Here is a 27,177-nt window from a genome sequence, read left to right on the forward strand (position 1 = left end):
ATTTTTGATGTTCATCAAAAATCATTAGATAATGCAATTCATTATCTAATTCTTGTCACCCATGCTTAGGAAAGAGGCACTCAGACTGGATCAGTGTAGAAAACAGTGGAATTGGAGAAGGGAGATTTTTAAAAGAGATGGAAGATCTAACATGTTTATAAGCAGTAAAATGCAGGCTGAGAAGTGATTATTGCCTAGAGATTCCATCAGAGTTGTAAACAGTACTGGAGGAGGAGAACTGTTCCACCTGGATCACATCATTGTCACATGAACAAGTTGGTACAGACTTGCTAGCACTTTTAGACCAGAATTGAGGAAAGAAGGTTACACACTGTCATAGCAGTGAGCAGTAGGACCAAGAGCTGGAAAAATTAACTGGTTTTCAAGATGGAGCCTGACAAATCAGGAAGAGTTATGGGTACAGTTCCTGGTGATGACACAGGCTTGGAACTGGTAATGCAGAAGATGTCTCCCAGTCAGCATTCGTAAGTGAAAAGTTATTAGAAGTTAATCTCGTCTCTTCTGTCCCTTTTCCCATATTAAAACAAACAAACAAACAAACAAACAAACAACAGTGTACCATCACGACCTCTGTATACATGTGGGATAGAAACTGAGTAAAGCAAACACAAGAATGTTTTTTTTCTTGTTGTGGAATCTGCCAGGTGAAGGTGCCAATTTTTCCTAAGCAAAACAAAGGGGAGAATTTTTATATAGTTGGAGGCTTTTCATCAAAAATACATGTTTCCAAGCTGGCAAATATTTTCTCATTCAGATGATGTAATTTGATCAGCTTTAGCTTATCGAGTTCATAGAACTGATGTTGATTCAAACAGCTGAAGCTGCTCTACCCTACAGTTTTCATAGAAATGTTCATATGATTCATATGTCGAGTTACCGTGTAAGATCTTTAACTTTCCCCCTTTTACTTGTCTGCTTTTTCATTCCAGTAGTTACCTATATGTTAAGATCTTAACATCTCACAGTCTTCTGTACAGTTACCCTCAATATGATCATCTTCTGAGTGTGGGTTTCCAGATAGTGGAAGTTGGGCATTGGATGGGCACTGGCATCATCACCAGCTTTGTCCTTAGAAGCAGTGGGTGAAAGTGTCATGAGCCAATGAGTGCAATGAACTCAACTGCCCCTGTACGTGCTTTGCTGAAGGGATTAAGGGATGGAATCGTGGTGATCTTCAGGTTATGAAAAGCAAAGGTGTTTGCCCTGTGTCTTGTGTTTTAATGAGATCTGAATGCAGTGGTGCTTTTGGAAAAATATCTAAGAAAGCTTAAGCTGGTAAAATAAAAATCTGACTTCAGTGTTTGACAGAACAGATGTCTAAATTGTTTTGTTGTGGAGCAGCAAATAAGGGATGACAAGTTTAAAAACATTGTTTCTGCAACTACTCCAGAAAGACATGGTTTCTTCCATGGTTAAATTCTGCAGGAGGATTTAGTCATTCCTTATCAGAAGCTGCACACTATCAGCTACACTTTGAATAGGTCTTTCTCAGCTTAATTTGCCTCAGTTGTCCAGCAGTTGCATCATTTTACTGCCATGGTTGCCAAATTTATTTCTGTAGGCAACATGTGATTTGCTTGTGAAGTTTCACAGTGTGTTTTGTGTAAAGATGAGAAATACAAAGATTACCCCAAATACCAGAAAATACAAGCTGCTGCCTCAGATCACTGAGGTCCCACTGCATGAGTAAATGAGTGTTGTATTCACTAACTGTTTTGTTCACTAGGTGATGACAATTCTGGAAGAAAGGTGATTACCTTCAGTTGCTGCCGTATGCCCCCCTCCCACCAGCTCAATCACACCAGATTGCTGGAGTAAGTTTCTCTCAATCTCCTGTGTGGACTGCTTTACATTCACAGAGTCGCATTTATATGTGAACCTCTTTTAGCTTGTTTCCAGATGAATGAGTTTTCAGAGAGGGAGAAGCAGGAGGCAGTGAGTGAAATGGAAAAATGATGTACTTACTAGTGTTAATATTAAGTCAATGAGATGTGGATGAAACTGTCGGTTTCTTCACCTGGAATCTTGACTAGAGAAAGTAATTCACTGTGTACTGAAATTAAATCGGTGTTTTGATTTTATTGACGAATTCTGATATTTTAAAACAAAGAATTTATGATGAAGACCAGTGAAAGAGGAATTCTAGTATTTTAGCGCTGTGTACATATGTTCTCATGAATGACGAGTTTGCCTTAATTTGCTATATTTCATTTCCTTAATCACCTAGCAATAACGTTTTGTTATTTATGTTACTGTTTTTCCTCTTTTATAAGATGACCTACATCAAGTACAATACTATTGTTTAAATCTCTTATATCTCACCTTGTAACAAGCAGTTGATTGTACAAAAATATTGGTTATTTTATTCCTTCAAAGCTCCCTCAATTATTTTTAGAAGTACAGGCTTTCTGTAGGCAATATGCCAAGGAATTTGCATGCTGTAAAATAAAACATGAGGCTCTCTGTATGTCAGAATATATGTTTAGATATATTTATATTTTGATTACACTCTTTTTGAAAGTCTTGAATTACTGTTGATGGTAATTCCATTGTAATACCATTTAATACTCAATTCAGGTATCAAAACAGTATTATGTAAATAGCAATAGCATTCCTTGTCGCAGACTATCTGCAGTCTTAAGGTTTTCAGTATCATAGATGAATAAGTGAATCAGTAAGACTGTGGGAGTACAGCATAGCAGTGAAGTTATGTGCTTTTGTATAGGTGAATAGTCAGTGTGGCCTTGATACTTTCAGGTAGCCACAGCCTAATAAGTGTCACATGAAACTGTCTATTTACTTGAATGAGTGAAGAACGATATCTGGGACTCTGTCACAGAATAATAAGATAACATTGAGAATGACATGAGAAAGTTGAAATCTGACACAGCAAGAGATGAGGCCAGATTGTACTCCTCCATCATTGCTTTATTTGAATCACTGAGCTGTGTAATAGACCATGCAGTGCTCTCAATTGTAGGAGAAAAGGAAAAGTGTCTTACACTATACCACAAAAGAATCAATGCACTGAAATCTGCCTATAAAACATATACTTTTATTTCAAGATGGGATAACTAGTGTAGTTCTTCAAATTACTTTTAAAGGAAATGATCTATAAATGTAGTCCTTGCAAAGCAAACAAAAGAAAGGCAAGTGCATTCAAGAAAACAGTTTAAAGTAACCAGTTGTAATTGGCAGTAATTAGAGTTAATGGATTTTTCCAAGAATTTAAAATCTTTTTATTTGAGAGTAAGAAGATTTATCCCTTATTATTTTGAAAGGTCAAAATGTCTATGTTTATTTGGCTAATTGTTGAAAAAGGCAAGAAAAAAGCAAAATAGAAGTTGCTGCCAGTTAAAATGTATCCTTTAAAATATTTGCTGAGCAGCACAGTCATATATTGTCTTCATCTTTTAGTGATTTGTGAGTACCATTGTTTTTATAACTAAATATGTTCATAATGTGGTGGAATTCCTGGTAACGCTGCCTCTAAAACAAGATGAACTTGTTTGATAAATACATTGAGGAAAGCATGAATCTGCAGTCATGAATGTTCAGTGCAAAACCAGTGCATTTACTTTCTCAGTTACTGCTTTAAAATCCAATACACTGTCTTAAAACTAAAATGGTATCTTTTCAGGTACTTAAAATATACTCTGGAACAGTACGTAGAGAATGATTATACAGTTGTCTACTTTCACTACGGCCTGAAGAGTCTGAATAAACCATCACTGAAATGGTTACAAACAGCCTACAAAGAATTTGACAGGAAGTATGTCTCCAGAATATTCGGTTTGTGTGTGTGTGCAAAATGTCTGTAGCTAATGGTTGAGTTAATTTTACCATTGCAAATTCTTGTAATGACCTCAGTCTGTTGGTTCTCTTATAAATGTCTTCTGTGCACTACTTAGTGTCTTAGGTGCTGAAATGATTATCCAAAGTTATACAAAGACTTGATAGCAAGACGTGAGCCATCATCTTTCTATGCACTATTTAACAAGAAGCTTGTGACACCTTACTAGCCATCATTCTTGATTATCTCACAGGTTTTTTTTTAACCTTAAATCTTCTGAAGGCTAGGTTGTATATGAAATAGGACATCCTAACAGGCAGTTTCTCAAAATACTTGTAATATTCATTTTTTGTTATATGTGAAGTGCAGAAATGACCCCTGTCAGTCCTTTGAAGTAACAATGACTGCTACTGACTTATATTTTGGGTGAGTGGATATGTTGTTAACTAGGCCAGAGCTCCTAGGTAGATAGCTTTTCAATAGAGGAAACTGAGTTCTAAAGTTTATTCTTTGAAAACAAGCACTTGTCAATAGAGCTGGAAGTTCCTGTTGAAATCAGTTAGGCTTTTACTTGTTCACAAGTTATTTTACTTGTTTTCAAGTTGTTTTACTTGTTTTTTGAGTTGGCCAAAAAAGGGCAACAGATCTGGAAGTGGAAGCATTCATAAATGGCTTTTTCCCAAAGTGGAACTGTAGATGTGCCTGTGTGTGCGTGTTGGGGGATGAATCATATGTGCCTGATTTTTCCAATCTGGGAGCTGGATCAAGAAGCAAATCTCCAACAAGACACTGTGAAAGAGGTTAATGTGTATTTCTAGATTAAACTGCAATATAAATACACAAGCATTTAACACATCTGTGTACCAGCCTGCTTTGAAAATGGAAATTCAAATATGCAAAATTTGGTTATCTAGTGCCAGAGCTCAGTCTTTTGAATCTCACCCAATAGCATCCTGTAACTCTAAAACCCACTATGCAAGAAAACAGCAGCCATCCGAGCTGCAGAGATGAGCTGTCATTTGAAGTATCTAAGTGCTTTAATGAGAAATTGATATCGGTTCGGCAACAGATCGAGAAAGCTTATTTTTGCTAGTAGGATTCTGAATATGTTTGCTATAATGCATTTATTGTTTGTGAGACAGGGTAAGGAAGAAAAAATGGCAAAGGATCTCCTATATTTTGTCTTCGGTGAAAGGTTTGAGCTATAATAGTGTTTTTTGCTGTGCTTTGACAGTTCCTGAAAATAAACCACTCTGTGGAATTGGAAGCGTACCCTATCATATTATTTTCCTTCTGAGACAATTCCAAGCCTAATTTACAGCAGCTGTATAGGAAGAGGCAGTTAAGAGGGACTATATCTTCCTCAGTTTTGTTGCCTTCTCTCCTGCATATATCTCAAGAACACAATTACACCAGAAATCTGTTTTCTCCATTTTCACTCTGTCCCAGAATGCGAGAGAAGCAAAGAGGAGCAGATAATCCCAGGTAGCTTTAGAAAGTTGGCAACCTCACACCCATCATTTTATTCACAGCTGAAGTTCATGCATGCAGTCACCGAGAAGCTCACAGCGGTATTTACAGTCCAGCATTTATGTTTAGCTGTACTAGCCAGAGAGAAAAAAAACAAAAACACAACACAAATACAGTACCTTTCAGACCTGTTCCATTTGTGTATTTTGAGGGTGAGAGAAAAGATATAGAGGAAGATTGTAATTAGCTAGTATCATGAAAGGAAATGTTCAACTGGAATAATTTCAAGGTAGTAGTTCTTGGTTTTAAGGTTTATGGCAGAAGTCCAGTGTAGTCGTCTGGGTATTCAGTTGTAGTTCAAGAAAATATGAAGTATGTAAACTTCCACAGAAATGCAGATTTATGCCTTCTACTTTGAGATGCAAAACAGACTTATTTCAGTAAAGCAGCTCAGTTGTGTTGCTTTTTAGTTTTTATCACTGAATTCGAGTTTACAGCAGTGCCTGTTGTGCAGGAGGATAGTTATCTGCTTGTATGTAATACTGGCTATGTAAAAACAGCACAGACATACATGGGCCCGTTCAAAACCCAAAAGGAAAAACTGTTTCAACTATTGAACTATTGTAACTGCTAAGTTTATCCTCTTTTCCCTCTTACAATAACCTGTTACATGAAGGTTTTTCTTGAGAGTTAATGACTATTTTTTTTTTCTTTTTTTTTTTTTTTCCCATAACAATGAATGGTCAGCACTGGGGAGGATTCTACAGCTTTGAAGCAAACTTTGCAAAGCCCTAAGCAACAGTTTATGTATAGAATAGAAAGAGATACTTGATTGTGGGTTTTCTCAGTTTCATTTTGCAGTAAGGTTGAGTAAGATCAACATGTTCCTGTGGTGCCTAGTTTCCATTTCAGTTTTAGCCTGCTAGAATCTATTGTTTATGTACCATTATATGACAACGTGGAATCAAGCAGTGCTGTAATGGAGAATGTTTTTGTTTTAAACAAAGAGGACCATCTGATATAAAACAATGCATAATTGGCTTCAACTTTAGTAATGACTACAAAAACAAGATAAAAGTAGCGAGAAAGAAGATTAGGTCTAAATTTTACAGCTGAAAATATATAAATTTCCTCCTGTATGAAGCTCTTTTATGGAGAAAATAAAGAGAAATGGAGGGAATCCATTTTTAAGACTTCCTTCTCCCCTCAGTTCTTTTTCAGGTTGCTTCATCTCATAATTTTCCCCCTACCCTCCAGATATTAAGCCCTTAAGACAGAAGACTTCGGTGAGGATTAAAATAGTTATCTTGGAATACTGTTGTATCATCAAAAGTAACCTTTTTTTTTTTTTAATAAAAAAGTCATTTTATGTTGAATTTCTCCTGAATTAAGCCTTTTTAATGTACTTGAATAAAACACTGTATGATATTCCTGTAATAATACCTTCCATTCAGTTGTACCTCCTCATTTCTACAGTCTATGATATTCAAAAATTTTCTTAACAATTTCTTTTTTTTTTTCTTAGGTATAAGAAAAACCTCAAAGCACTCTATGTTGTACATCCAACCAACTTCATAAAAATTCTGTGGAATATTTTTAAACCTCTTATAAGGTACTTGGCAATTTTCCTGTCTAGTTTAAAGATGATTTGTTCTCTTACAGGTTGCTTTTAAAAAGCTTGAGGTAAAATATATCAAGTAACAGCACAACACCCATTTAAACTGGCTTGAACTAATACGAAAGATGAGCTTAAGCTTGAGTATGTGTAACAGGGTAGAGGGTATTTTCTTTCTAAGATTATGAAGTCTTAATTAATAAAGGGTTCAGTGGTGTGTTGAAGTAAATAGTCCTTCAAAACATAGTTATTCTGTGGGCATGAATGACTTTTTTGTTCTGTTTAACAGCACTTAGCACGAAAAAAACTAAGTCCATGGCTGGAGTTTCTAGGTGGTATGGTAAAGCAGGTAATAAATGGCTAACCTTTGGTCTGATCTCAAGTGCTGAGATGAATTGGACTGATAATACTAGTGTGTTCAAAGTTAATGAATAAGCCCTGAAGTGCTCATAAGAATTTGAGATAGACAGTATAATGGTGGGTATATTTTACCAGTGGATTCTTTTCCTTTTCACTGTAAAAATTAATGGTAGCTACAAGGAACCAGCAATGATGGATGGATTCTGACAAGCACTCAGTTGGTTGGACTTTAAGTTTTTGCTCCTGAACTTCTGCCGCTTTCAAAGTAATTCCAACATGTTGCAGATTATGAATGTCCTTAGAGTTGAAAGAATAAAACAACTTATCCCTAGAAGCCATAGTGAATCAGCTCCTAATGTACGTTATGCTAACTTGCACTTTCTGACTGGGTAGCAAATTAATTAATTGTAAAGGTTAACTTTTAGACAGGTCAGAACATGGAAGAAGCATGTGAAATTTTAAAAAAATGCAGCTAGAACTCATTCTGTAATACATCATTCATGAAATGTCAGTAATCCAGGACACAGACCAGTGGTGACAAAATTGTGACAGAAGCAGGAGGTGCAGTAGCTGATTCAACTTCAGGAACTGTATGGATATTTTTTATTCCTGATTTGCTGTAGGATGGCTATGAGGAGTTATCCAAAAGGTTTTGGAAAAACAAACAAAATAGAAATAAAAATAAAAACAAACAAACAACAACAATAAAAAACAGGAACACAACGAACAAGTAGTCATGATTTGTTCTAAGATGGCTCAGGCACAGCCATCTTCTTTCTAAGAGGCAGTTGAGAATGATTTGTGGGGTGCTGAGAAGTCAGCTTCAGGCCAAGTTGTTAAGCCAGGCATTGTGTGGCTAAAGGAAGAAGTAGAATAGTGAAGGACAGCTATTGCCTGGGAGTATTCAGCTGCTGATCACACTGTGGTGTGGAATCAGTGCTGGCTCCAGGGTTTGAATGTATTTATAACCCTCCTTGCACTTCAAATTTTCAGTGTCCCTTTGGTCTTAATGCTCTCAATGGGGCTACAGATGGATAAACACTGCTGCTAATTCTTGAAAAAAGTACATATACATGGTTATCTCTTCAAGCATTCATTTTCCCTGGATCTTATGATGTTTCATAGATAAGATAAATACCTTTTTCTTTCTTGGAACACTATTATTACTATTAAATGCTGGCATTTAAATCGTTATTTACTTTGGATGTAGAAATGGGTGCTCCTGATAAATTTAAGCATTCATATCCAGCACAGAAAATTGAAACCAGCATTTGTCATCTTAGATACACGATCATCTTGTCCTTCTTAATGCCCTGTTTTCATAGCAATGAGCAATTCATGTTGTGCTTGACTTTTAGTACTGCTTACCTGGATACTTGTTTTGAGTCTAATCTGATAGCACTCTGCTCCTTGTTAAAAAGAAAAAGAAAAAAAAAAAAAGTGACCAACAGAAACAAATTGATACACTGGTAATAATAATAATAGCAATGATTATAATACTATTTATTATGACAAAATAATTGAAGGAATGAATTAACTCTGAAAAGTCAATTATGCAGAATTCTTTGTAAGCCCATGGCTTATGTATGATGTTGAAATCAGAGACCAGAAAAAAAAAAAAAAAAGACTTGGAAAAAGGACAAGCTGAAAAATCTGAAGTTCTGCACAGTGGGCTAATGTCTATCAGTAATAAAACTGATAAGACTGACTCGTCTGATGGCAAAATTTTGCACTTTCCACTTGAGAGCTTCTAAAATGCCCAAGTGACTTGCATTTGTGTCATCGCCCACTAGAGGGAGCGTGCGTATGCGTGTTTGACAATTCAGTGATAAATTCATTACTGCGAGAGAATTTTTCTCTAGTTCAGATATCAAAGTAACATGCAGCGAGGCACAGTTTTCATCATGAACACCTACTGCTTGTATTGACAATTCATTACAGGACAGACACTTTGTATCCCAGAAAAATATGAAATTATTTTGGACTGTACGTAACTGAAACTCAAAACCTAACTTGCCTTCCTTCTCGCACCAAATTTGGAAAATCTGTTTTGTTCAGCTCATCAAGAGAGCTTTATTGTTCAGAAGCTATCCAGCTCTTTTCAAAACAGATAAATCTGATGGCCCTGCACTTCAAGGATGTACATTATCCGTTCTTTGAAAATCTTGCCTGTCATTTAATGCTTAATGGTTTGTGTCTGTAGTCCCATTATTTCATGTCTTGGTAGGAACAAATATCTAAATAACACAACCGTTGTGTTGGGCATGCAACATTTTCTCCAGAGTTAACAATTATTTTAGTGAGCTTTCTAATGCTGTGTGAAAGCTGTTTTTCAGTGGCTTTTAAAGCAGTGTTTTTCATATCTATGCAAATCAAAAAACATTCAGACGAAAGTCAGTTATTTTTATTCAAATCAGACTCTCAGGCATGCACTGTATATGTTTGATCATACAAAATGAAATACATCTCATGTCTCCTGCTGCTTCAATTACAGTCTAATTTTGAGTTGCATCAGCACTTACATTTTTGTAATGGAAACTAAAGCCTTCATAAATGCTTCTCCCATGCTGATTTTTGTACTTTTTTTCTTTCCAATTTTTTTTTAGCCATAAGTTTGGGAAAAAAGTCACCTACTTGAACTATTTAAGTGACCTGAGAGAACATCTCAAATATGACCAGCTTAATATTCCTCAAGAAGTCATCCGGTACGTGTCAAGTTTCAAATACTTTGTCTCACATTTTTTCAGGTACACTTGTGTTACATTCACTGTATTCCAAGCAGAATCTAATCCTATTTCTTCAGTGACTGAAAGTTTAATTTACCTTCTGTGCTAGATTGGATCTAATTCTGAAATCTGCATTGTCATGTAAGACGTGCTAGGGTGTGTCACATGTGTACACAGGAGAACCCTATGTAGTTTTCTACAGGTCTGAAACCTCTACATTTCAGTTGTGGAGCATTTTCTTCATATAATTGCAGCCTCAATGTGAGCGTTAACAAAGTCCATGTGTTGCTACTACTTATGGGTACTGCATAATATCATCAGCAAAAATACAATCCTGACCTCTTTGCTTGCATATTGTAATGGATCAGGTGACTTCCATTTATGAAAAGCTATCACAGTCAGCAAAGAGTTAATTGATTTTGAATTTTATGGATATGTCTATTGTTAGCAGATCAATTACTTTAACGTGATGCTTGTGTGTGTGCTACGGAGGAGTAATGGAGAGGGAAAGATTAAGAAGTACATCGGGCTGGGATTATCAAGTGCCAATATTAGTATCAATAACAGTCTTTTCAACACTACTCTTTACATGGAAATGCCTTGATATACTGACAGGAAATGATTTTATGTCACTGCTGAATGAAAGTAACTGGAAGCTTTGATTATGACTGTTACTGACACCAGGTGGGTTTTTACACATCTTCTGAGTAAATAGGGAATAACTGAAAATACCTTAGAGCTCTGAGGTTATAAATTAGATTGCAAGGTTGCAAAAGAGAGGAGATTTGTATTCTGAGTAGCAAAGAGGCTTGAATTTTCTTTTAAATTATAGAGTGTTCCTATTTTTGGACACATTTATTCCTCTACTCCATTGGCTACAGCAAAAAATAAAAATAAAGAAAGCTCTTTTTTGTCTTGCTTAAGAATTCTTTAGCAAATATCTCCTAAAAATTTCCCTATTGCTTAAATTATAGTAAATGTAAATTCTGTAAGACCCACAGCATATACACTGTTGTCAGGTGATCAGCATCAACACTGGTAGCTGCTGTTCATATATGTAACTTGTCAGCTGTGATGCATAGAAAATCAGTGACTTTTTGATTTTTACAGACATGATGAAAATCTTCGGGGGAAACACAAGGGAAAACTGCCACCTGTGGTCAAGGTTCCTCCACCAAGACCACCTCTACCTACCCAGCAATTTGGAGTCAGCCTGCAATAGTAAGCTATGAGATTTCTGAAAAAGAAGATTTCTGTATCCTGCAGCTTTCTGTAATATGCAGGTTCACTAGACACAAAGTCTGCAGACATTTTTTTTTTTAGTATATGTTTAGTTTCTCATTCCCTTTGAAAGCCATAAATCTACGGGGTTAGGCAGTAATATTTATCAATTTGGGACAGGTCTTACAATCCCTCTGCCTGGTCTTCATGCTTATAGTATCTTTGGGGTAGTTAGTGCTACTACTGCTGCACAATTTTTCTCTCCATGGACAGAAATTTGCCCATAAATGACAGTCCCAAGCTCACCTGTTGCTGGTGGTTGCTGGCAGATAGGAAAATGTTTTGGAGTTACTGATAGATAACTTGTGGATAGCAAAGCTTCAGAGTCAAAAATGGCTGCAAAAATCTAAAATGGATGTTTTAGCCTTTATAAATTGATAAGTTGTTGCTTTGTTGCCCAAGTATTGTTCTTATCAGAGCTCTATGAAATGAATACAATCACTCTTATAGAAGGGCCCTCACAGCTGTTTATGTAAATTACAGCACAGTATCTGGTATAAAAAAAAATGATTTACTTAACACAAGGAATGGGATAGCAATATACTTTCAGAAGGCGATTTTGCTAAAAACAGCTAGAACAAAACACAGAAGCAAACAAAACCAAGAAAGCAAAGAAATGTAGACACCTGAAAAGTAACATCAGCAGTGAAAACTGCAAAATCTTCTTCTAGCTTCCAACTAAGTAATTTCTGTCAAAGACATGGAAAGCTATCTTGCCATGGCTTCTTCTTCAAGAGCAGCTGGCAAATGTTCACATTCAAAAAAACCAATTTATTCTGTCTGATCCATGGACGTTTGGGTTTCCTCCCACCCCCAAGTCTGCTTATCTGGTGCTAATGATTCAGCTATAAATGAGATATAAAATACAATTTTCCTCTGCTAAATGTTAAACATTAGTCCTCTGTGGAAGGCCTGATATTAGAACAATCAGTATCTATCGTATAAGAGCTGCTATGGCATTAACTTTTATTATACCTTTTTAGAATCCAGCGTAACACTTGAGACATGAGTAAGTCACTTCCTTAATTCAGAAGATATCTTTTAGGTAGACTCCATTGGGTCATTAAGAAGGGCAATGTTTTATGCTGCTGCTCCTGTTGTAAAAGTGGGACTGCTTACTGGCATCAGGGCATGCAGTTTCTTGCTTCCAGTCCATCCTGGAATTCCAATAAGTTCTATCTAAGCTCTCACAGGAGACAATGTCTCACATGCCTCAGCATTCCTGAATATAAAAAGGATGACAATCCTCTATGACTTCAAAATAAGAAATAAATGAATTAATATATGCCATATTTATGAAGAAGGTAAAGCTAATGGAGGAAAGAGAATGATATGTGTTGAGAGCTTCTAAAATCTGAACCAGAAAAAAAGTATTCTCTTGGTGAATCAATTGCTTTTACTTGTTCCCTCTCCTTCTATGAGTTCTATAGTCTGCAATGGCAAAATTTCTGTGATCTCCCATGTATTTAGCAAAGATACAGGTTTGAAGCCTTCTCCTAGGTGAGGCTCTTTCTGTTTGCTGAAAAGGATGCAGAATGACCCAGATTTTATTTTGTATGGGTTTATGGGAATATGTGTGCTGTGTGCCATGTGTTTCAGTACTGTCAAGTGGAAACAGTATTATCAGTGATGCTATTGAGAGAAAGTTATTGCCATTAAAGGACTATTTCTAGCAGACTTCTTTTTCTGTAATGTAAGAAAAGAAATATTAAGACTCATAAGCCTGAAGTTTCATTTGTTTCAGCACCTTTGGAATGATGATCTTTAATTAGGCAGTTAAAAGATGGTGAGTGAGATTATCCAAAGCCTCCTAGATAGCCTAATTTTGATCAGATGTTAGACAATGATATCCCAATGACTTCTGGATATGGAAAGTAGAAAAACCCATATCTTTTTGAATGTTCTTCTGTAAAAAATCAGGCAATGCTGTTGTCTGGACCACAGTTAGCAGCCACCATGTTACTCATGAAGAGTATAGGTAGAAAGAATTTTTAGTCATTCCAATCATGTGTGTATGAAAACTTTATAGCGGCACACTCGTAGGCGTTTAATTTGTGTCTCATAATTTCAGATAGCTACTGCAGACATTTTCAGGGTGTTTCAAAAATTTGTGTGTACTAGTTTTTATGTACTTTGGTTATTACAGGTGTAGAATAATAGAGGGAGCTTTAGAAATTATAGTTTATTTAAAAGAGCTTTTCTGTGAGTCAAGGTGCTGCTGTTGTATGGTGCAGTGAAATAAATGAAGCTAAAGAGGAGCTCGGAATCATGTGCAGAGAGGAGTTTGAGCAGTCAAATCACTGTTTTTACTGCTTGAGGCATACACAATGCTCTTTCTGTAGGCACAGATCAAACACATGCTATAGATGCAGAAAGGAAGATAGATTACATAGTTACCTGCCTGTGGTCCCAATTTTCCAAATGCCTATTAACAGAAACCTGTGAAGGAACCCAGGATCTTGTGCAGGAGTGGACTTAATGAGAACAACTATTTTTAAAGGGAAATGTTTGTTATGATTGATGCCACTGATTCTCTGAAACCTAGAAGTATTCCTACATGGTATGTTTGAATCTTACCTAGGAGAGCAAGACAGTAAAGATATGAGAGAGATTCAGTAGATCAGGGATCTGTTCTGGGCTGAGTCACAGAAATTTGTTATCCCATGCCAGCTGTTCACACTGTGATTCAGCAAAGATCTTAACCCAATTTTATTTCAACTTAGATCTTTGGAATTTAAGTGTGTAACTTGTTGCTCAGAGACATGAATTTGAAGCCTGTATCATTGTGAGCTCCTATGAGGACACTGTTGTTTGGTCTTCACAATTGGAACTTGAATCTGGTACCAAGTTCTCCTGAAGTCTACATGGGAGGTAATGTAGTTCTTAAACTCATAATAAATGAGCTTAGTAAAGGCATCAAGAAGTGGCAATAGGATTTCTCTGAAGCACAGGAGACAAAAAAAGAAAAAAAAAAAAAAAAAAAAAGGGGTGCTCTCCTGAATTAATTCTTTATGCCTATGTGTACAGAGCAGACTTGCCCAGTTGGCTTGGCTGAATGTCTTTCCAAGATATTTTTGGCCTCCAGCCTGGTTTTCCTGGGTGCCAAATTCTGCCTGTTCCAGTGGCCCAGAACACATTTAAATATTAGATCTCATGTTGAAAGCAATGTGATTCTCTTGAAAATGTAAAATAACACAACTGAAACTAATGTACATCTTAATGGGCATATTGGGCAGAACACTCCTTCTGAGGAAGTTTTGCCCACACTTGATTTTTCAGACATAATTTAGTGGGAAACCGTGCCTCATTTTGACAAGCACTTAAGAATCAGTTGGTAAAATATTTTGTGTGCTTATTGTAAATTATGTGCTTTAGCTAACTCAAGCTTCTCATGTGCAGAGGGAGCAAGCAGATAAAGAACCATGATGAGTCAGTTTAAAGGTCTATCAAGCCTCACATTCTGTCTCCAATAGAGGGTAATAGCGGAGGCTAGCAAGGAGCAGGGTTAGAAAAGGGCAAGTGTACAGGGATGCACCCTCTGCTATAATGTTGTAGTTTGTAGTCACTCCTAATTTGCAAAGGATAGCATGCAGTGCTATGAAAATTACTTTGTTGCTCACCAGTAGCTGTAAATTTTATAAATCCAGACATTTCAAAGAAAGCTCATGTGTCGTGGTCGTAAAGCAGGACTAGCTTTGTGTTCATTCTGCCTGGCTATCTTCACACAAAAAGTGCAGAGCAGCAGGAATTAGCTATTCAGAATACATCCTCACTACTTGTGTATTGTGTAAATAGGGTTTTTCTTGTAAAAGCCATTTGTAAAATTTTGTGTTTAAAAAGGCAAGGGAAAAAATGGGGCACCCTCTACTTGTGGTGTTGAGAAAAATACAGCTCAAGTGCACAAATAAAGGGTCCTAAATTTGCAAAACGTATAAAGAATAAATAACTGACTGTGAGCCAAGCTGAATCATCGTCTTCTGCTGTACATTCAGCAAGCTCCTATGAACCTCTGTTGCTGCACCCTATTGCCTCTGTAATCAAGGATGGTTACAGCTGAGCTCCAGCACGAAACACAGAGCTGACCTTGACTAGCTGTTGACATTGTTCTGTTTTCTCTGATTGGTTTTAAAATTTAAAATTAAGTATCATTTGTGGGGAGACAGGGAATGCTTTGTTTTTGTATTTAGTGCCATGGGTGGAGAGAGAAGGCAGAGGAAAATGCACAAAACTGCAACAACTGTACAGCTTTTGCTTGTTAAATTGTTATCATAAACATTTCAGGGTGCTTTTCTTTTGGACATAATCTTTCTGCTTGTGCATGCTGGGCATGCATGACCACGGAGCAAGAATGCATTCAAAACTGGATCTCGGCATGTCTCAGCAGGGAAAAAATGAAAAGGAGAGGAAGAGGAGAGAGAGAGAGATTATCAACCAAGAATACTTAATGGCACTTCAGAACAATGTGTAGAGGTCTTTTGTGATAACTGTCCACAGTCTAAAAATGAATCATTGAATGTATGGCACTACAGTTACTGATCACATATTCTGTAGTGAAGAGTACTCATTCTCTCTAGCTATTGTGTTTACTGAAATAGATCCCTCTTGAATCTAACATATTGTTGCAACAGTGATTCAGATATGCGAATCAGTTACAGAAGACTATACTGTACACTGAAATGTTCTGTTTTGTCTTTCTCTCTTAAGCAAAAAGCATACGAGATCTCTCATTTCAAAATGCCTGACCTCTAAAAGCAGTTTACATTGTCCATCATAGAGCACAGCTGCTCATCACACCATCCTGAACGGGGCAAGAAAAATGCAGATTATTTGACAGGAAGGGAAGATAGAGGTGTAATTTCATTGACCTCTGGGCTGTTCTGATTTACATTAGCTGAGGTAATGCCCCTATTATTTTTTGTCACCTTAGGTCCAGTAAGCTGAACAGTATTTTCCACCTTGTACAATGTTGTGAAAATATGCATTCCAACTTTCTCAGGTGTTGGAAAAACAGAACAAAGCTTTGCATGTGACTTTCAGTGAATTTTCTACTCTATTTTAAAGTATGCTTTATCCTGAGGTCCTCTTTCATGTGCTGGGAATTCTCTTCAAGAGAAAAGAATCATGCCAAAAATGGCAAATGTGCAGAAACTAGATTTTTTTTTTTTTTTTTTTTCCTAGAGAAAGAAAAATGATGCATAGGTTTTATTATTACAAGTCATAGCTCAGTTATTTGTTTCACCTCTCTGACAGATAGGCTAGTGCTCAGCAGGAGAAAGTGCTGTAAATAATCAGTTTGCTATTTATACACTGAAATGAGGAAACACATTTATAGGAAACAATAATAATTAGAAAACATTTATAAAAATCTGCTGGGTTGCTATTTGGTTTCTCTGGAGTGAGCAGCTGTAAGAAAGCAAAAACAATCAAATCAGTGCAACTTCAAAGGGGCTGAGAATGGGTTCCATGAGCTCAAATTGTCAATAATAAAAATGTAACAGCTTCCAAGCAAATTAAAGTCTTGATGATGTCCCCATTTAAGTGATTTAGGCTTTTGACTGATTTTAATAACACTTGCCCTAAAAGTTTAAGGTACTTACTTGAACACACGATTGTGTTGCACAAAGAATGTGTCTTAGCTGCCATATTAGAAATATATTATACATATTACACACAAAAAATACATAGCATTTTTTCCTCTTGTCTTGGTTTGCTGCAAGCTTTTCTTCAGTGGTATCCCAAATTTGACCTTGAAATTGGCCTCATCTCTCCCACGCTCTTCTTGTTTAGACACTTTTTGGGGGTTATCATTTCAACTTTGGGAATTTCAACTTGGCATGCAGTGCAAACAACCCTCTGAACCTCCTGGTTTTTTATTAGTGGGCTGTTCAAAAATTGCCTGTTCTCTTCTATTTTGGGGCAGGTTTTGTTAGGCAACAGTGATCTGCTGCAAACTTTTAGAGGTGACAAAAACCCTACAGAAGGCTGCATTCCTTCTTTAGGGGATGAGAGCTCACAGCATTGCAGCACAGCTACTTTTAGATTTTTCCTCCCCTTGATCTACATGAATATCAGGGGGAAGGGAAGCACAACACAGGTCTCAGAGCTGTTCTTAGAGCACTGCACAACTTCTGCATGGTTGTAGCACTCAGGCTGGCTGTCCACTCTGAAGTGTCACCAGAACATGTGAGACTGCTGTAAGCTTGTTGAAGGTAATATCAGAGCTGGAGGAAGCAGGAGAGGCTTGGTACTTTGGGAGTGACAGAACTGATATCCTGAAAGTGACTAGGAGGATTTTACTGCTGGGATTTTATTTCACTCAGGCACCTGATAGTCCCCGTGGGTAAGATGGGGATGCTGCACTGAGGACTAGGCCATACACATGGCCCAGGTAGCATTTCAGGCAATGACTGTGTCTAGTTAGTGAGGTTTTTTTCCTAAAATACTCATGGCCTTTGGAGTAGCTCTCATAAGATGTCTGTGATAATGATAAAGATTGAGATTGGCCTTTGTCTTATAAGTCAGGTCATAAATCTTTCTTCTGGCCATTGCTAAGTTATTATGATATAGCAGAGAGTGATTAATCCAGCTAGTCCAGTAGTATTTTAGATTGAAATTAATGGCACCTTGCCAGTGTGTAAAGACAGCGAGTTGTCGCATTTGATCTGAAGCTCCTACTTGTAAACTATAGCAAATTATGAGAATTACTAATACACAGAAGGTCAGCCTTCAGGATTATCTGAATTAAACTCAGTTCTCGCCACTGGTCTTTTGCTTTCCCCGAGTGCATTACATATATATGCAGAATTTTTTTGTTCAAGTGACTAAAACTATTCTGTTATAAACTTAGTATGTGAAACTGGATTGTAATTTCTAGCAGAATTCCTATATCTGTTTACATTAAAGAAAACCCCTGTGAATAGTTCCTGTTAGATGTAGATGCAGTGATGTTTCCACGAATTAGTATTAACACACATTTAGAGCAGTATTGAATTTTATACACTTAGGTGTCTGGTGTAGAAACTTTGTTGAATAAGAACGGGAAAAAATGTTGAATGGATTAATATTTTTAGTCATGTTTTATAGGGGAGCTATGGACTCCTGTCAACGGGGCTCTCAGAAATACTACTACTACTTAGAAATACTGCTACTACAAGCTTTTAGAAATCATTGGCTGGAAGGAGAACAATTAAAGCATAAAATCAGTTTTGTGTTGTTTTTGGTCTGCTGATGCACCTGTGAGTATTTAGGTGATGATTAATTATGAGTTGTTCCTAACGTTATAAGGAAATATGAGATAAAGAGGTGACGGGAAGAAATGATAATACTACATGAAAGTTAGAAATGACATAGGGAAAATGGTCCAGGACTACTTGATGAGGAAACAGAGGGCACAGGCTACAAATCCGTAACACATCAACTTTGTTAGTTCTGCAGCTGAAGGAAAAACTTACTCCCTTTCCAACAGTATTGTGCCTCTGGAGTGATGAATGAGATCGAACTGCTTGGTGGTTGAACACCAAATAGTGTGAAGCGTATTAATTCCACTGTCAGTTTATGAGTAAGAGAGGTAAAAACACAGGGCAAGTTGGTGACTAAGTCAGGATCCTGATGCTTCCCTTGCGAGGAGCTCCCCCCCCAGCCCTGTGTGTGAGCCTGGGGTGACCATCCTCCTCGGTGGAGTCTCAAAATTAAGCAGTCTGCATGTCCTCTCTTATCTCCCTTCTTAGGCACAAGGAAAACAAACACGAAGTAGAAAGGCCAGGGGCCCCACACTCAACAGTTTCCCTACCCCTTTATGCATAGTGTAAATGCAAAATAAAATCATTGATGGCTCATTCCATGCAAGTGTTATGAAACTGTATCTAATAGAGCCCAGTTAGTATCAGTTGTTTTATATTAATAAAATAATAAGCAGGCCTATGCAGAAGGAGAAGAAATCACACTGCCTTGAGAAGAAAAACTCTAAGACTCATTCCTATCCGCAGGCACAACTGCAGCCAGGAGCATGAGGTGTGTTTAACATGCTGTGTGTATCAGCTTGTGTGAGAACCTCACACACTCTGTGGAATAACCACAGCAGTTGCAGCCTCTTATAATGCAGCTTTTGTGCTGTTTTGTGCTGGTGCTTTAGAGCTCATCAGTAAAGCTGGTCGCCTATTAAATATGACATTAATTTTTTTCATACAAATAATTTGATTTTTACGTTAAAATCTGAGATTTGTGCTTTGTTTTGTCGTTGATTACTATAAAAATGTAGCAAAATGATTGACAAATACTATCTCTTTGTTATACTTTTGAAACTACTGGAGACATATTTTTAGATAATTGAGGAATTTTCTGTGTTTCTAGATTAAGAAAATGCTATGTTCAATTTTTTGCCTCAGCTGCTCACTCGTGAAAGAAAAGGAAATCTAATTTTGTGAGAATCATTCAAAGCATTAATAAACTCAATCTCACTGCATCACTTTGCCTTCAGAATAAATAGTGCAATATCCTTTTATTTATACATACTCTGTGACTTAAAAAGGGAGAAATGACAAAGAAAAATCTGCATGACAAAAGGCTTCTAAACTTGCAGCATTCCCCAAGGCTGTTACAAAGCACTCGATGCAAGCTTTTTTTCTTGTCTGCATCCGACCTGCTTTCAAACCACGTTGCAGCAGTTGTGTGCAACTGAATCCAGACTGCATCATCAGTGCTGTGTCACCACCATGTCGTTGGGCGGTACAACCAGGGAAACAAAACTAAAGAGAAACCAACCTTGACTGGGGGCAAATTCAGCCTGGAACACCTTACTGCCACTCTGCCTTCAACTTCTCTTTGGAGCAGAAAACAGCCCTTCTTTACATTCATTGCCCTTGTGGTTGTACAGTTTTTCTAGGAGGAAAAAAAGCATTTAGGAATGGCTCTTTGAATAAAACTCTTCGGCTCATTCTGTACCTCTTGCAATTGTGGAGCAGTACCATGTTTGGTGCAGGTGCCAAGATGGAGGCTCCTTGATTTTTAGAAGGAAATGCATGCTTTCAAAGTCCCTAAGGTTTTTCCTGAGACTGTTTTGCCTTTTGTTTGATTCTTTGTCTGCCAGTGCACTCAAAGGCTGTTACTTTTTCTTTTTTTCTGTCTTTCTAACAGTATCAAGGACAAAAATAGCGGTGAACTAATTCCCCCGGTAATGAAGGAAACCGTGTCCTACCTAAAAAGAAATGGTGAGTTATGTGTCAAAAAGGGATGTGTATTTTAAACAAAGGCAGCAGTATGTAATCCTCAGTGCCTGATTCAGCAAAGTTTATAGCTGCAATCTCAAAATGAAGGATATATTCAAATCCTGAAAATCTGGGTGGCAATTGAACATTGCCTTGAGGGCTCTGATTGGTAGAGAATAGCTTATTATCAGATTATTGTCTCACTACAAAAAATTAAAAAAAAAAAATTAAAAAAAATATTTTGGAATAGCAAGTGAGAGAGGATGTCTTGTAACAGACATCACCAACCCATATCATATTGTGGTTTTTAAATAAAATTCACAGTAAAAATCAATGAAAACTTCTGTATTTATAGAACTCATTGAAGGAAATGCATTTTGTAGGAGTAAGCCTGAAGTCTTCCCTTCACAAAAGACTCTTACTGGCACTTACAGACCCTTTGACTGCAGGTCATATCTGTGGTTGCAATATATAGGGATAGTTTACAGTAACCTTTATTTAAAATGAGAACATTTAAAATTTATGTTCACAGATCACCTTCACGTACAAGGAAAAGAGGGATGCGCCTTGAACTGCTGTCTATACAGTGGTATCCCTCATGCACCCAACCAACACAATGGAGGAAGGAAGCATCAGATGCTATCTGTAGGGCAAGCATGCTGTGTTTCCAACTTAGGAATGGAGGAGCAGCAGGGAGGAAGGGATAAGGCTGCAGTTCTGACATTCCTTTTTTCTATATAATATGATTACACATTCTGATCCCTGATTTTGAGGGTGGTGAGAGTATTATTTCCATAACTCCTCCTGCTTCAAGGTGTTAGAGTTTCATGAATGTTAATGAATGTTAATGAAATCTTACAGTACCAACTCCAAATATTAGCTGCATTTATGTTACACGTGCAAGAAAAGAAACAGCATAACACAGCTATGTGACTGGTGCAACGCTGCTAAATGCTAAAGCTGGAACTGATTTCTATGATCTCTGAAAGTACAGCGTGAATTTTTAATACATGTGTCAGTAGGGCAAGTGAAGAAAACCAGAATGTTTGGTTCAGGTATTTTTTGTGGGAATGCAGGTGGCATTGTTGGTTGTTTTGTTTCTTTTTTATTGAATGCCACTAGTCTTTAACATGCTTTTAATTTTGATTAATGTTTGAACAAATTTTAAGGATTAACAAGATTTTTCTTAAGACAAAAACCAGGCTCATGGCTCTGTATTTCTGCTATATATAGCAGTTTCATCTGAGGTTTTCCTTGTTTAAAGAAATTATTGACAGCACACAAATAGAGAATACAAATGTTGAGTAAGTTATTGTCTTCCATAGAGAGGTTTACCCCAAACCTACATCCCACAGTATTCCCCGTCCTTAACTGCATTCTTGAGCTCCTAATCTGAACAAGGTACATTTTCCTTTCAGATGTGTTTAAACTTGTTCAAATGTGTTCAGTGTTGATTTCTGTCTATTTTAACTGTTGTCACTAGAGTTTGATTTGAGTTTATTTGAACCTTAAGAGAGAAATATCAAACATTTTTAAAACTTGCACTGAATAGTCTTCACATTTGTGAAAAGAGAGAGGAAGGAATGTGAAGAAAAACATTACTTTTCAGCTGTGTTGCAGATTCCCTTGAGCAATCCTGTCTTCATTTGTATTGGTGCAAGATCAGGCTGGTTTAAATGAGGACAGACTACACAGCATCTTTCCCTCATTGCTGGACTATGCTCCTCCATATTTTAGTTTCTCCTGTAGTAAATAAGAACATTTTATTGTACGTTTTATTTTTGTTTGCTTTTCATACCTTGCATGAAACTTAATGGTATGTATAGGAGATTAAGAGAGAGATCCATTTCAGTGGATACCTGCTTTCAGTTCACATCAGCAGAGCACAGCTTTTGTAGGCTTCCTTGTGTGCAGAACAGCCAGCTGCTAGCTTACTGAAATTGGTGATTTATCTTCAAAATACCTGTACCAACCAAAGGCCAAGAATTGGAGTGGTGCCATTTGTGCTATTCAGGGTATCTACTGATCTGCAGTATGTGAAGAGCCCCCAGAAGAACTTTACTGAAGGCCTCTAGGTCCTAATTCAGCATTACACTAAAGCTCATAAAACTATTCTGATATTCTGGATATGCTGCTTCAGGCACCTTAAAGATGAAAACTTTTCAGATGCAGCTTGTTTCAAATACATTGTTGTTAGATGGGTGGAATGTAAATAGTTCACTACTAAGAATGTTGAAGGCAAGTGACTGGCAGCTTGAGACAATCCCTGTAATTATAATTGTAAATGGATAATTAGAGCACGTGCAGTGGATCAGAGCATGCCTCATCTGCAGATGAAAACCAGGTTTTTTCATGTTTTAGATTGTTATGAAACAATCATACTTACATACATTTAGCTTATCTTAATAGGCAAATACCTCTTACTCAGTAATCCATGGGAGTCAGGAGAGCTAAAACAAGGATGAACATGCACAGATATCACTACTTCTCATAGCTGTTATTACTCAGAGACTGAGTGAAAGTTTAATCATTAAAAATGTCAATTGATTTAAACTTCTGACTGTATAGGGATGGGATACTTTGCTTATCTTACCCTTCCTTCCACCTGTTTAAAGATTTTAAAGGAGTTGTATTTTGCTGGTGACAAAAGTTTCATTAGTAACTTGTTGTTATGACTGAACACAAAAGGTCCATTTCTTGTTATTTTTGATGTTTTTCTTGCTGTTTTGTCTTGTAGCAACTACAACAGTATCAGACACCTCCATCCCACCATTTGTTGGGTCCAGCTTAGTTTTCTGAAGCTACCATTCCTGCTGCACAGAAATTTAAAACAAAAACAAAACAAAAACAAATAATTTAAAAAGAAAAACCACCAAAGTTTCAGCTCATGGTTGTGATTAAAGAGAAGATTTGGCTCAAACTTATCATTGCAGAATGTCTCTGAGATGAAAGCTTGTTATTCTGAAAGCAGTAATCATCCTTGGGTTTTCTCCAAACATCCTCTTTTTTTGGCTAAAACTTCGTTCCATGCAATATCAGCACAGTTTGTGAAGGATAGTCTCTGAGGATATGTGATGGTATTTCTGAACAAAAGTCCTTGTCCTGCTTTGTGCATCTGTGCAAGTTGGTAACACAGCGATGCTGAGCACTGATCTGTAGTTCAGCCTCACGCTTGCTAGCCAGCCAGCCTGACTTTTCCCCATCTTTCTGTCCTTCTGTGTCCCCAGGAAGGAAGGCCATCAGATCTGCCAGCGCTGGCATCTTCCAGCTAAGCATGGGTTTGTTCTGAGCTGACATATTCCCTATCACAAGGAGATGTCCTCTAACCAGATTTCTCAGTTAGGAGACGGCTTGTCAGGTAGAGCATTTGCTGACATTTTCAGCTGGCTGATTCTTGAAAGCCAAGTACCTGCCATGCCGAGGCTGTTAGCAGTAGGTGATAGACATGCATTTTTTTGCACTTGTTTATAAGTGTGCAGGTATCTGTAGTACTTGCTGTCTGCTCTGATTTTAACTCTTTATCTAAATCTGGAGTATCTCAGTTCTGCCATCAGCCTCAGCGTGTGTTGGTTCTGGTGCTGACAGCTCTGCAGGATGACTGGCAGCATTCTTTGCACTCCAGACGCAGCTGTGAGTGCAGTGAAAACTTCAGCTCATCTTCCAGAAGTGGCAGAAATTCACTGTCATTATCTTTTCCATTTGATTTTTGGCATAGTTTCCATCCTCATAGAGTTATCAGCGGTTAGCTTTTGGTTTTGTAGTTGAGAACTTGCTTTATCAAATAGTGTTACTGTGCTCTTTGCATCTGTTGTAGTTTCCATGGAAATAAATAGGATGCATTACTTCAGAGTGACCTATGAAAAAAGTCATCAAATACTGCAAAATCTTAGCAGACAAATTCCTTTGCAGCTCTGATCATCTTCTGGACCAAAACAGAGAAGTTTTCTTCATTTCAAAAGTGAGCTGATGATTTAGTCAGGCCTTAATGGCAAGATCGGTTTAAAACAGCTCATCTATGAGCAGATTTTCCTTGTAACCAGCAAACCGGAGGACTTTCTTCCTTGCTCAACTTCTGAACAACTTGTTCATCTGTCTAGTTCAGGCTTGGCTTGTGCTTACACTAAATAAGATTTTTGTATACTACCTTGTCTCTACTGTGCCTTGAGAAATTACCTTGCTTAATTAAATATTCACTCTCTTGTCAGAACAATTCATAAGTGTTCATAACCTGGTGTCATTCCTTTGGTGGTAATGATCTTGATGCTTTTTGCACAGACCTTTTTCTCGGACAAACCCAATTTATGCCACAGGGCAGTCATTTTTTCTCTGGTTAGTATGTCTCCACATGTCCTCAGCAACCTACCTAGTGCTGAAGTGAGTTGCTGATGGAAGCTGACTCTTCTAACAGGCTGTTTTTGTAAGCAGGAATGTAAGTAACGCCATGCTATGGAGGCTGCACCTTTACATGCCCATGATGCTTGGGGGTATGAGAGTGGTGGCAGCCACAGGTGCTGCCTGCAGCATCCTAGCAGGACAGAGGGGACTCACAGCCATGTGCACTGGGAGCTGTAGGACTCAGATGTGTGCTTTTCCTTTATGCTTAGTTAGGTGTCTCACCAATTCCTTTCATGCCTTTTGCTTACATGTCTTTATGTTCAAGAACAGTTGTTAACATACTCTTTGTTTAAGTGTGTCGTGAGAAATTAAAGGCTTGGTGGTGTGTGGGTTGGTTTGGGGCCTTGTTTAGACCAGTGTTGATACAATTCACTACATTCCCTTAGTTCTTAAACTGAGCCACAGTTTGAAGGGACTAACTGATACACAGTAAATTGAAGATGCATGGCAAAATCCATATTCTGTGAGCAAGCACCCCAACATCTGGAAGTCACAGAACAGTTTTTAAGGGAATTTTTATTTGATTCATTATAAAGGTGGGTATAACCTGTACTGTTCTGATTCTTATGAAGGTGTTAAATAGATTACAAAGGACAGAAACATTCCTAAACCCTGTCTGAAGTAGTAACACACTGTCATTTTTACTGGTTTAATAATGATTACCAGTTTGAAATGTAAAGGTAGGATTATTATTTCCAATGCATTTAGAGATGCAAACTCTGTCCTTGTTTGTATTTTAAGCAATTTAAAGCCAAAGCTAACTACTAAAATCTGCAAAATTTGATAACATTTATATTCTCAAGAGTAGGCAAATAAGGAAACAGCTACAGAAAATTACTTAGAAATTGAAGAGACCATTTGAGATCAGCAGCAGCTCAGAAGTGATGGAACAGACCAATAAAGTCACGGTGAAGGAACTGCTCTGCAAAATCACAGAAAGAAAATAGATAACTGTCCCCTAAAGGAAAATTATGTCACAGTAGTCCCCGTTACTGAGTCTTTCTCTCTCACCTCATCTCTTTTGTCGACTGCTAGTGCTTTGTAGGACAAACTTTCTGTTCAGTGTTCTCTGATAGTACCACAGGAGAGTTCTGAGTGATGACAAAGAACTCCTAAATGCAATGATAATAACTGTGCCATAGGAGTTTAATAATAAAGCAGTAAATATACTATGGTATAATTATGGTGGCAACTAAAGCTGTCCTTTATCTGTTTGACAGCAAAGCAGTGGTAAACAGCAATTAATCTTTCCTGCTTATCTTCTTCATGAAACACAACAAATCTTGCTGATGGACAAAGTTTTGGGTCAGTTTTTTTGATGTGAATGAATGCATCCTGACGGTGAGTCAGAATGGGTAGAGATGGATGGTTATAAATTCTGAATGCCTTTGGATTGCTGCAGCTTACTGAGTTTACCTCCTGGCTTCCACTTCTTGTAATCAATCAAATATCTTCTAAAAATGCAACACTGGGAAAGCTTGACATTGGTCACACAAACATTTCTGAGTTCTTAGTTCTTTCTGTTTTGATGAGAAAGTCTTTACCCAGGGATAATGGAGATGATATAAATCTTAAGACCGGTTCATGTGTCATCAAATAAAAATGGACCGTGTAATAAGCCCAGTTTGTGTTTTCAATGCTCAAACATTGTAAATAAATTATGTTTGGAGGTGCCAAGTGTAAACTGAGATTATTCATTCATAAATCCAAAGGCTAGGCTATGCTGTTCAGAACTGCAAGGACACAAACACACTTTGGGTACTTGGAAGGATACATTGTTCTAAATCCTTGCTGCAGCAGCTTTGCCATAGGGCTGGAACTGTACTTTCTCTTTCCCTCTATCCTTGAATTTCTGTACCGTCTTGCAGAGCAAATCATTTACAAACTGTAGACATTATGATCACTTGCTCCATATTTGTTGCACAGTGTATAGGGACACTGTGTAACCCCCTCCTAAAACTTGTAATGTATTCTTACTTTAAAAAATATATAGCCCAAATTTATCTTAAATATAAAAATTCTTAATTCCTACCACCAGACAATTAAGAGATTATGATCCATGTGGACAGTTAAAATATGGTATATATTAGTCAGTCTGCATGGTAGAAATAAACAAGTTCTGATTTTTAAAAGGGATTCTTATTAGAATTGGGTGATCTGGAAGAAGAAGCCTGAATCAGTTGTGTAAGTGAGGATGAAAACTAATTCCAAATCAGGATGGATGCTTCCTGAAACTTGGCAGGACCAACAATTGAAAGAAACATTTCCAAACTCAGTTTTGGATAGAAACAATTCAGATGCTCATTCATTGCT

General features: G+C 37.3%; 1 protein-coding gene across 4 annotated transcripts in view; it reads left to right on the plus strand.

Annotated features, from left to right (window-relative positions):
• The window catches only part of ARHGAP8 (Rho GTPase activating protein 8), a 76,740-nt gene that overhangs the window by 31,918 nt on the left and 17,645 nt on the right, over positions 1-27,177 (plus strand). For 3 of the 4 annotated variants that reach the window (XM_042889835.1, XM_042889837.1, XM_042889836.1), the window contains exons 4-9: positions 1,748-1,835; positions 3,662-3,793; positions 6,810-6,896; positions 9,866-9,964; positions 11,096-11,206; positions 20,399-20,472. In XM_042889835.1, coding sequence (XP_042745769.1) covers positions 1,748-1,835; positions 3,662-3,793; positions 6,810-6,896; positions 9,866-9,964; positions 11,096-11,206; positions 20,399-20,472 — 591 coding nt within the window. The remainder of the gene's footprint in view (positions 1-1,747; positions 1,836-3,661; positions 3,794-6,809; positions 6,897-9,865; positions 9,965-11,095; positions 11,207-20,398; positions 20,473-27,177) is intronic. The other variant, XM_042889838.1, reaches the window with a different exon arrangement.

Source organism: Lagopus leucura, unplaced genomic scaffold (assembly GCF_019238085.1).
Source record: "Lagopus leucura isolate 7727_CA_CO unplaced genomic scaffold, USGS_WTPT01 Super-Scaffold_100159, whole genome shotgun sequence".
NCBI lineage: Eukaryota > Metazoa > Chordata > Aves > Galliformes > Phasianidae > Lagopus > Lagopus leucura.